At 60.1% G+C, this 10,860-nt stretch overlaps 1 protein-coding gene across 1 annotated transcript in view; it reads right to left on the reverse strand.

Moving 5' to 3' along the window:
• NKAIN4 (sodium/potassium transporting ATPase interacting 4) overlaps positions 1 to 10,860 on the reverse strand; it is an 18,816-nt gene that overhangs the window by 513 nt on the left and 7,443 nt on the right. The window contains exons 2-5 of the mRNA XM_046680095.1: positions 10,701 to 10,838; positions 9,602 to 9,682; positions 8,319 to 8,513; positions 1,275 to 1,335 (exon numbers count right to left, since the gene is read on the reverse strand). Coding sequence (XP_046536051.1) covers positions 1,275 to 1,335; positions 8,319 to 8,513; positions 9,602 to 9,682; positions 10,701 to 10,838 — 475 coding nt within the window. The remainder of the gene's footprint in view (positions 1 to 1,274; positions 1,336 to 8,318; positions 8,514 to 9,601; positions 9,683 to 10,700; positions 10,839 to 10,860) is intronic.

A 10,860-nucleotide genomic window follows, 5' to 3' on the forward strand; every position in this document is an offset into this window, starting at 1 on the left:
GATGGGGGGACAGGGGCGAGTCGTGGGAGGGTGGACAGTGGGCACAGGGATGCAGTGATGGGAGGACAAAGGTGAGCTGGGAGCCCCAGGGGAGGGCAGACACCGCCCAGACCTGGAGACAGCTCTCTTTGGATGATAAATAGTGTGAGTGGCTTCCAGGTGAAAGGTTTCAGTGGACACTCTCAGCAGGGGGATGTGGTCTGGGGGAACCGAGCAGGGACGTGACAGCCAATCCTCGGAGCCTGTTGAGGGGCTGCGCCAGGCCTGCCAGGCTCTCCTGGTCATTGCCCCCATCATGTTCACAAACGTCAATCGCCTGCCCTTGAAGCTGTGTCTGCACCAGTAGTGAGCGGCACAGGCTTGCCGGGCAAAGCCGGTGCGTCTCTGACTCCAGGGCTGGCTCCCCTCCCAAAACGCCTCCGTGTAATCGACACACGAGCTCTGTTTTGTGTCCTCCCAGCCAGCTGTGGTCTGAGTGATGATTTGGCGGTCGCGCAGCACAAGGGCTGAGGGGGATGGTGGCTGGTCCTTGAGTGAGCCTGGTCTCTGAAGGACACATGGACCACCCAGCCCATGGCCACCTGACTCCTGGGAACAGAGGCTCTCAATTCTGATTCCAACTCCAGAGAAGGTTCTGTCCACAGAAGCTGTGCGCCCCCGGGTGTGCCCAGCCCCTGCCCACCCTGGCTCTGCTCTTCTCTTTGGGGTCTTCCCATGAGACCATGTCGGAGCTGGGGCACGTCGGGGCCAGCGAGGGCACCTAAGTGTTGATGCTGCTGATCAGAGGAAAATCAAAAGGGGCTTCCACGTGGAGGAAAAGTGAGAAGCTGCTCAGATGGGCCCAAGCCAGTCCTGAGGGCTGGTGGGATGCCCAGGGCCAGCAGGCCCAGCTCTCAGTGCAAGGAGGGGAGCGGTCTGTTCCTCTGCAGGCCTGAGGACTCAGCCTTCCACCTGCAGCAGCTGTGGGGGTGATGGGGGGGGGGCTGGCCCCCCAGCACAGAAGCCCTTGGACCTGGGGGGCCAGGGGGTAAGCTGACCCTTGGTACCCACAGCCCAGGACCCCTCCTCATCTCTTCTTAGGGGGCTGGACCCCAATGGGCATGGGGGCCCATCTAAGAGGTGAGGTCTCAGGCTGAAGCCACAACAGGCAGGAGCAAATGAAGCCTCCCCCTCTGTGGCCAGCCCTCTGCTTCCCTCTCCCTCCCCCACTGCCTGGTGGGGCCTGGCCAGGTCACTACCAGGCTCCTGTGGGAGGCTGGCGGCCGCACACTTACAGCTATCTTCCTCCTCGGTGAAAATGCTGATCACATAGCAGGCACAGACAAAGCCCACGAGCTGAAAGACACGGAGAGGCCAGGGTGAGGACGCCAGGCAATCTCCAGGAGCATCACTGTGGGACGTGGGACAGAGGCCCCTAACCACGAGGCCACAGCCTCTCCTGGGCCTCAGTTTCCTCTTCTGTAAAAGAACAAGGAGAGCTGATCTGCCCGGCCTCTTTAGCTCTGAAGTTCCAGATTGCGTCACTTGTGGGCGAGGGGGCGACGTAAGTGAAGGCGTCGAGGGGGTGAGGACTGGCCAAGGGACAAGTCAGTCAGGAAGATGACCAAGCCCCTGCTTTAACAGGGGAACGGAATGCAGAGAGAAGCCCTCGGAGACAGGCGACCACAGCCTGGATGGAGCCCCAGGCTGACCCCCTACCCCCTCAGTTGTGGCCAGTCATCCCCCGGGCCTCTGGTCTTAAGCAGCCAACCACGAGGTTTCTCCTCCTTGGGGAGGGAGCCATCTACACGCAGCCACAGCTGGAGAGGTTCGAGCCAGCCAAGCTGCATGGTTCGGAAGAAAGTGCAGGAGAGATGGACTAAGGTCGCAGCTCAGGGGGTAATTCTGGGCAGAGTGGACGGGGCTGCTGCCCTGCGGGACCTGGGGGCTCAGCTGGGCAGAGGCTCCTCAGCCAGGCTCATGAGGATGCTCAGACTTCAGGGTAAAGAGGGCAGGCCCACATTAAAGCCCACACACATGCCCATGCTGGGGCACCAGGGCCACTGTGAGAGAAAGGGCTCCAGCTGAGATGGGGTGGGGCTGGCGCTGCCCACTGCCCTGCCCCTCTACACTTACAAGACCCGGGCGATACTAATGGTGGGCTGAGTTACTCTCAAGCGTAGCGTTTACCGCCATCAAAACTGCATCCTCCTTAAAGAGAATGAATGGGACCTGCCCTGACGCAGCTGGGCTGAGAGACGACACGCACAGCGGCCCTGGAGCCGAGCTGCTCATTTTAACATGACAGCAAAATGCATCTCGATGCCACAGGGGCAGCTCCTGGGGTTCCCATGGAAGCCCACAGCTCTGAGTGCTCGCAGGGCCCCTGGAGGGGCTGCCCCACCCCAGCTCATCTAGGAGGCTCTGCAGAGGAAGCAAATTCAGCCTCTTCCACAGAAGCTGGAAGCCTGAGAGGCAGCCCAGAACTGCAAGGTCATGCCCTCCGGCCTCTGAGCCCAGACCTGCACCCTCTGGGGCATCACCACTTGTTCCTGGAGCACCTCCCATACCAAGCACGGTCGGAGCCGCCAGGACATAGCACAGAGTGAGGTTCCACTGGTGGTGGGTCGGAGGGGCTCCAGACCCTCCCTCCACATTCTTGACCTTGCACAGTGTGGACAGTGTCCACAGGCTCCCATGCCCTCCAACTTGGGTTAGCCAAGGGGAGCCCAGCAGGAGATGGGAGGGAGGAGGAGAAGCAGGGCAGCATCCCCCAGCCCCTTCTCTGCAGGGCTGCCTCCCACCACGGAGCAGGGATGGGGGAAAGGGGGGGCCGCAGCTCCACAGAACTCTGCCCGGGTATCCTAACTCCTCCCTTCAGGCCAGGCTGGCAACACCGCTGTGGCTATGCACCCTTGGGGAGTGGGGTACCCAATGTGGTCCCAACAGGGCACCCACACTTAGAACAGCCCCTTCACCAGCCCCCGGGAGTTAGCCTAATCTGAGTGCACCACCTCTGTCTTGCTGGGACCATGACTGGTCAGGGAATAAACAAAGATTTCATAGGGGCTCCTGCTATGGAGGAACTACAGCAGGTCTTCTGGGAGAGGGCAGGGAGTGGGGGGGTCTCTCTGTGAGGCAACCCAGGAAGGGGTGAGAAACACCAGTAAGGGGAGGCAGCTGGTGGCACGGTTTCTGGAGCAAGGGGCCAAGGGAAGGAAAGAGCTTCCAGCATCATTCCCAGGCCTGACTAGGCCGCCATCAGCAGTGGTGAGGCCTCAGGGGGGTTACTTAACCTGGAACGGGCTCAAGAGTCCGCTTGACACCATGATGCACATCAAAGGAGTAGAGAGACCACATGGGGACGGCACTGGCACAGAGGAGAGCAGGAAAAGCTCAGGCTCTGTGCCCCTTGCTCGGGAAGCCCCGGTCCTTCAGGGCGGCAGGCCAGGGACTCCTCCGTGCCCACTTGGGCAGCCCTGCCTCCTCGCTATTGAAACAAACTTAAAAAGCCTTCCCAAAGGCTTCTCCTGCCCCCACTCTCTGGCTCCCCCCCAAAACACACACACACACACACACACACACACACACGCAGGAGTCGAGCCCGGGAGCTGGCCGTGGTGCTGAAACGCCTCCACAGCCCTCCTCTTCCTCAGGCGGGGTCCTGGGGGAGGACACCCCACGCCCACACCTCTGCCTTCCCACCGCCCCTCCTGGCCATCCTCCGGGCTCCCACCCAGATCCTCCACGAAGCTCTCCAGACGCCCCCAGGGCCTGCAGTCGCTGCTCCCCCAGCACCAGCCATACTGCCTCCTCTGGCTGGCCGTCTCCTGGCCACCCGACTGCACAGGGATGGCCAAGGGTCTGCTTCTCCTAGACACTCCAATCAAACAGCAGAGGGGTGGCTCCCAGCAAGGCAAAGGACGCAGGGCTGACTGGTCTTTAGAAACCTACATTTCCTTAGAGAAATCCCTTAGAGAACCCCTGTCGTGAAGGAGAAAAGCAAAGGAGAGGCCCCTCCTGTCTATCCCATCGACGTGCAGAACTCTCCCCCTCCAGCAGTGGCCCCACCAGCAGCACATCACAGATGCCCCCCGAGAATCTCCATTTGCCCGTCTCCAGTTTGCTTTCTGTCATCTCTCCACAAATTCCGTAAGAGACTTCAGAAGCTTGGAGTATCCTGGGCAAGTGGGTCCTTTCTCCTTTCAAGGAATACACCTGGGTTCTCACGTGGTTTCAGGTAACCCGGGCCCTCACTTTGCCTCAGTGAGGGAGCTGTGGAGGGAAAGAGAGGGTACCAGCACCAGAGGGAAGGGCAGCACCCCAAATGCCCCCAAGTCTGGGTTGCTGTAGGAAAATCAACAAGAGCAGGAGAGGAGGGCACCCTGGAAGTTTGCCAGGCCACCTGAACTGTCACAGTTTCTCACCAGGGATGTCCCTAGATTTGGAATTCAGTTTCCACCGTCAGCTGCTGACTGCAGAATCTCCGTCCTCTAAGCCCAATATCCACCTGGACATGTTGGTGTTGACCACTGAGAGCACCAGGAGAGGCAGGAGCCTCTGGACCTGGCCAGTTCCCTCCAGTGGCCACACCAGACAAGACCAAGCACAGCACACATCCTCGTGGTGCCTGTGAAACCACTGCCAAACTGAGCACTTTCTGCCCCTACCTGCTTTTCCCATCGAGTCCTCCCACCCACACTTTGAGGAAGGTACTGTTACCTTCCCACTTTACAGAAGAGGAAGCTGAGGCACAGAGAGGTTGAGTGGCTCACTGAGGGAGCACAGTGGGAAAGTGGCATCACTGGGACCCACGTCCTCATTGCTGTCCAGGGCTGGAGAACCCATGGCCAGGCTGCACCTGGTTGTGTGATGCCAGCCTCCCCTGGGCACAGGCTCCAAAGTCCCCTGCAAGGCTGCTCCTTGCCGAGAGGCCTTAGGTTCTGTGGGCTTTCTGCGACCGCACGGGCTCAGGGAGAGTGGTGTAGGTGGGCAGGACACAAGGAGATGGCCCCCCTGGACAATCGTGTCAGGAGACGTATGCCGCTTGTCCTCCAGGGCCACCAAAGCCCACAGTGGGGCCTCCCACTGGCCTGACTTGGCCCATCACCGTTCACCATGCAAGCATGACAGGCAGCTTCAGAAAGGGCCTGGATCACCCCCGTGGGGACAGTGTTTTGCCACTTCAGTCCTCAAGGGGCTGGAACCCACACGTAGAATCTTGAAGGTTGTTCAGCTGCTGCTGTGGGTTGAATTGTGTCCTCAGATATATGTCCATGTCTTGAACCCCAGAACGGATGAATGTGACCTCACTGGAAACAAGGTCTTTGTAGATGTGATGGAATTAAGACAAGGCTATACTGGACTAGGGTGGATCCTAAGTCCAATGACTGGTGTAATTCAAGGAAAAGGAGACAGAAATTTGACATAGAAATACACACAAAGGAGACAGCCATCAGGACACAGAGGCAGAGATCTGGGTGAGACATCTACATGTAGACGACGCCAACAGCTGCCAGCAGCATCAGGAGCATGGGGGGGCCTGGGATAAATCCTTGCTCAGAGCCCCAGAAGGAACCAGCCCTGGGACACATTGATTTTGGACTTCTGGCCTCCAGAACTGAGAGAATAAACTTCTGTTGTTGCAAGCCACCCCATGGGGTTCTTTGTTACAGTGGCCCTGGGAGACTTATTCGGTTGTAAAGCCAGAATTCTGCCTGGGCTGGCTCAGGGCACACCAAGACGCTCCTTGCTCATGCAGCCCTGCCACACATGGGGCAGTAGTCACCCTGCTCAGAGAGGAGCCCGGCGTGGGGATCTCCAGCCCAAAGGGCACCTCTCCCCACATAGGACAAAGCCCCTCGGTGTGGCCAGGGCAAGGCCCTATGGCTGCCCTTTGGAAATGCTTGATGACTCCATCTTTCCTCATGGACCTCCAGGCTGTCAGGACCACCTCTGAGTTCACAGAGTTTCTTCGTGGTCAATCCACAATCCCCGACCTCTGACCCACTGCTCGAATCCAGACACGTCTCCTGACACTTGGGTCCCCTGATAAGGCACACCCCTGGAAGGACGAACTCCCTGTGAGACCCCCAGCTGAAAGGCAGCCCAGGGTCGGACATCCTCCCTGTAGTAGGCTCCACCCCTGGCGAGTGACATCACGACACACTCCAGACTGCCATGGGCCATGAAAGTCTGGTGACAAAACTCAGCCCTGCTGCTGGACCTGGGGTGGCCTGCTCAGGTCGATGCCTGGGGAACGGACACACATTCAGTCTGGGCCCTGGAGCAGGCTCTGTGGGACGCTGCTGGAGGCTTTGAGAGCAAGGAGGTGTCTGGAGATTTGTGAGATGAGGGTTTCCCCTGGTGCCAGCTTTGAGGGGATCTGGGGAGGGAGGCATGCTTCAAACACACCCCATCACAAGGGGCCCAGGTGTCTTTCTGGAACGAGGAGGCCACGCACTCATGGTCAAGGCCACCCTGGGCTCTGCTGACCAGGCAGTGGTGTGTCCCAGACCAGCCAAGCCCCAGAGAGGGCGTGGTACAGGTGCCCCCCACCTCCTGTCTCTGAACGAGGCTTGTGCCCACACTCCCGCCGCAGCCTCATCCAGATTCTAGCTCCTTGCAGCTGGCTGTGTGGTCTTAGGTCAAACCTCCACATTCCCCTTCTTAAAGTGGGGCCACAATTCCTCCCCTCCCTGGGGGAGATGATGGAAAGAAAGAGCGGCAGCCAAGAGCTCTGGGTCTCCCTAGAACTCAAATCCAGGGACCCTGGGCCTTGGCAAAAGATGGGAATCTCGGCCTGTCTGTGTTGACAGAACAGTGAGAGGAGCCTCTGCTCCTGCAGAAGCCCCCCAGCCACCTCCCTGGCCCTTCCCCCACATTCATGCCCTGTGCAGTGATCCCTACACTGAGCAGGGCTGGCCTGCATGGACACTGAGACTGCAGCAATGATGGAGTGTGACGTCCAAGGCCAGGTCAAAGGGCACTGCAGTCGACTCTCCCTCCCTCTTGGATGGCCGCCCTGGGGGACCAGCCACCATGTTGAGAGGATGCCCACACAGCCCTGAGGGGGGTTCACGTGGTAAGAAACTAAGGCCTCCCGCTGAGGGCCACCGAGCCCTAGTGCGGCCTTCAGACGACCGGAGCCTCAGCCGACGTCCTGACTGCAGCCTCATGAACCATCTTGAGCCAGGACCCACCATTTAAGCCACTCCCAGATTCCTGACCTCGGAAACTGAGACAAAGCTGTATTGTTTCAAGCCACGACATTTTGGGAAACTTTGTTACACAGCAGTAGACAGCTGCTACAGCTACCAACCAGCTCCATGGCCTTGAGCACGTCCCCCTCACTGTGCTTTGGTTTCCTCATTGACACGTTGGGGGCACGAGGGAGGTAACGAGAGGACAAGTGAGATCAATCATGCCATGTGTGGACACAGTGTCCCCCACACAGGGCCCAGGTTTGAAGCTAACTCTGTCTAGGTCGCAGAAGGGAAACTGAGGCTTGGAGAGGTGACCAGTTTATTGCTAAAGTCACCCAGGCTGCCACCCTAGTCCCCAGGAAAGTCACCCTCCATGGCCCAGCAGGGGTGAGGTGTCAGGCATTCACTCAGCCCCGGAGCCCTGCAGACCCTTGTGCCCACTCCCAGCCCCTTATGTTAAATCGCTCCTCTTCTCTGAGGCTGCAGATAAAATACAGAATGTCCAGTTAAATCCGAGCTTCAGATAGCTGGCAGATCATCTTAGTCTAAGTATGTCCCGACGTGGCATGGAACACACTCACACTTGTCGCATATCTCAAACTCAAGTTTGACTGGGCGTCTGCACCCTGCTCTCGACACACAGGAGCAGAAAGGCTGCATGCAGGCCAGACTCGACTCCGCCTCCCTCTGCAGGTCCCTCTGCCTCCCAGGAGGTCAGGGGGAAGCTCTCGAGGTTCCTCCCCTGGCCCCACTTCCCCAGGGATAGGAGGGGACGGCAGGAGCCTTCATCTGGATCCCCCCTCATAGAGGGCCCCACTGTCCCCAGCCAGGCCCACAGCATCACAAGAACCTTCCAGCTCTGTCCCCTCGTTTCATCCTCACATGGACCCTGGGGTTGGAGCTGGTCCTTGGCCCATCTCACAGAGTGGGACACTGAGGCTCAGGTGGCCCAGGCCACACAGGTGAGGGTGGCAGTGTGATTCCTTACCTCTCGGTCAGGGATGGGGGTGAGGATGGGCATCCTGCCCCGGCAGAGGACAGCGGGTCCCGCCGCGTGCACAAAAGGCCTGAGACCTGGTCCCCCCAGCAGGTTAAGCACCCCTGACACCCCCATCGCCCCTCCCCCACACTCACCGCCACCAGGATCTGCAGGGCGCTGTGCAGGGCCTCCACGTAGCCATGCTCCAGGGCGCAGCCATCACCCGGCACCGGGGCCTGGCTGTCTAGGAGCCCCAGGCTGGCCGCCGGCTCCTCACGCACACAGCCCAGGCCATGCTCACGCCACCAGGAGTGGTGGCGGGAGAGGTTGAAGGTCAGGAGCTCACTGTCCTGGGGGTGAGGGGTGGGACCAGGTTAGAACCAGAGACGCTGCCAGCCCCCACCCAGCGCAGCCCAGCGTGGGCTCCCTGGGAAGGGCGAGGGGTGACCTGCCCTCCCGCCTCCCCTGCCCCCGGCCTCCTGGGCTCCAGCCGTGGGGGGCAGGGGCACCAAGGCCCTCCCAGCTGCTCCCCTACAGCGAAGGCCTCGCTCTGCTTGTGCTGGGCCCTCGTCTCACAACCCTCCTCTAGGAAGGCCTCCTTGCCCAGGTCAGACCCCTAGGGCGTGCTCTCAAGGTACCCTGGGCCCCCCTTCACGTCTCACCAACGCTGCCATTTTAGTCGTGTTTGAACTGGATGTCTGTCTCCCCCGCTGCTGCCCCAGATGTGGCCCCACAAAGCAGGGTCCAGTCTGCCCCACCACCCACACGTGCCAGGCACTTGGGCCAAACCCCACCCCAACTCCTGGCTCTTAAGACCTACCTCTGAGCTTCGTGCAAGGATGAAACAAAACACTATGCCCAAAGTGCCCCAAACTGCGCAGCTCAGACAGAATTTCTTCACCAAGGACACTCCCAGAGGAACGCGGCTTGGATGTGGTCCCAACCCCTCCCTGCCAGAGGGGCCAGCGGACTTCATTGGCATTTGGAAGAGCAGAGTGGCCCAGAGGACAGGGCAGGAAGGCAGCGTCTGCTCTGCCTGGCTGGCGCAGAGCCCCCTTGCTGGCATTCCCACCTGCACACCTCTGCTAGGGCTGGTCTCTCTGCTCCCTGGCTGCCCGCCCTGCCTCTCCTTCCAGGCTCTGACCAGGCTCTGAAGCACCCTCCTCCAAGAAGCCTTCCCTGGTATATCTCATGCCCCCGGCTAGAGGCCGCTTGTCCGCCAATGCCCACAGCCCCTCATCCATCCATCAGTTCACTGGCTTTTCCCCAAACATTTACAGAGTCACTACTGTGGGCCGGCACTGCTCTGGATGTCGAGGACCGAGCCACGAGCAGACCCAGCCCCTACCTCCGTGGAGTGAACAAGCAAACGTGTCCAGTTCCCAAGGTGGCCCGACCACAACCTCCTCCGTTGCGTGAAACCCTCAACTTTACTCACCTTCGAGAGGCCCCCCACTTCCAGGTAGAAGCAGATGATGAAAACGTTCCAGGTGACCCAGACGGCCGCCCACACAGCATACTAGGGAGAGGAGACAGCGGGGCAGGGAAGGTGAGCTCAGCTCTTTGCGGGGAGGGGCCCAACCCGCTTCTGCCCGGTGCCCTCAGGAGACTTGAGCGAGGCCTCTGCGGGGGCTCTGCCCCAAGGCTGCGCCCGGGACACTCCATTCGGAGGGTGACTTCCCTCAGCCCACTGGGACAGGTCTCAGCCAGGGAGCTTCCCGCACCGTGCCAAGAGGGTGACCAGGCTCCCGCTCCCGTGGCAGAAATGCCCGGGAGATGGGCCCACGGGCACAGCCAGCCTCAGGGCACACTTTACTTGCTCACTGTCCCGGCCAGAGATGCCTGTGGCTCATCCAAGGTGGGCAAATGATGAGCAAGAGCATGAGTGGCCTGAACTCCCAAGTGCCCCCCAAAAACCACCCCAGAAGAACGCCCCGTGCGCTGCCCACGGGGAGCAGAGGCCTGCAGCAGTGCCTGCTCTGTGGGTCCCGCTGGCACACAGCCACACTCGGTGTCACCAGTGCTCAGGCTCATCTGGGCCATGGCAGAGCTGAGCCCCTCCTGCAGAGACTAGCCCAAAGGCCTGAAACATCCACTTCCCAGCCCCCTGCAGGAAAACTTGCCGCAAATGCCAGTCTAGACCAGCTGTTTCGATCAGCACTGAATGAAAGTGCTACTCTGATCAGAGCAGAACTTTCTGCTCCTTGTTTGAGCGTCTCCAGAGGCAGGACGGCTGCGTGCAGGGGCACGGGCCAGGGCATGTTGGAGTCAATCATGGCTTGGGCCCCTGGGCACGGGCTCTGTGCCTCAGTTTCCCAAAAGCATCCCCGAAGCCACAATTTCCAGCTGAGAATTCTAAGTGCCCGGGTTGTGGAAAGGTTGGAGCTTGGGAGTCTGGGAAGACGATGTGGGGCTGAAATCCTGGCCTTTCCGGGGTGTTCTGGTGGTTTTTAGCACAACGTGCTGCTGGAGGCCCCCTTGTTGGTCATCCCAGCTAGCGCACCTGTGGGAGGGGGACTGGAGCACAGTGGACTCACCACCACAACGTAGCGAGGCCGGTACTGGATAGTGCCGAAGAGCCCCAGGATGACCACGACGATGTGGATGAAGGTGGCCAGGATGGGTGCCCACTGGTAGCCCAGGAAGTCGAACACCTGCCGCTCCAGGGCGGTGACCTAGGAGCAGGGGGGTGAGGGG

The sequence above is a fragment of the Equus quagga genome, chromosome 12, assembly GCF_021613505.1.
Source record: "Equus quagga isolate Etosha38 chromosome 12, UCLA_HA_Equagga_1.0, whole genome shotgun sequence".
Taxonomy (NCBI): Eukaryota; Metazoa; Chordata; class Mammalia; order Perissodactyla; family Equidae; genus Equus; species Equus quagga.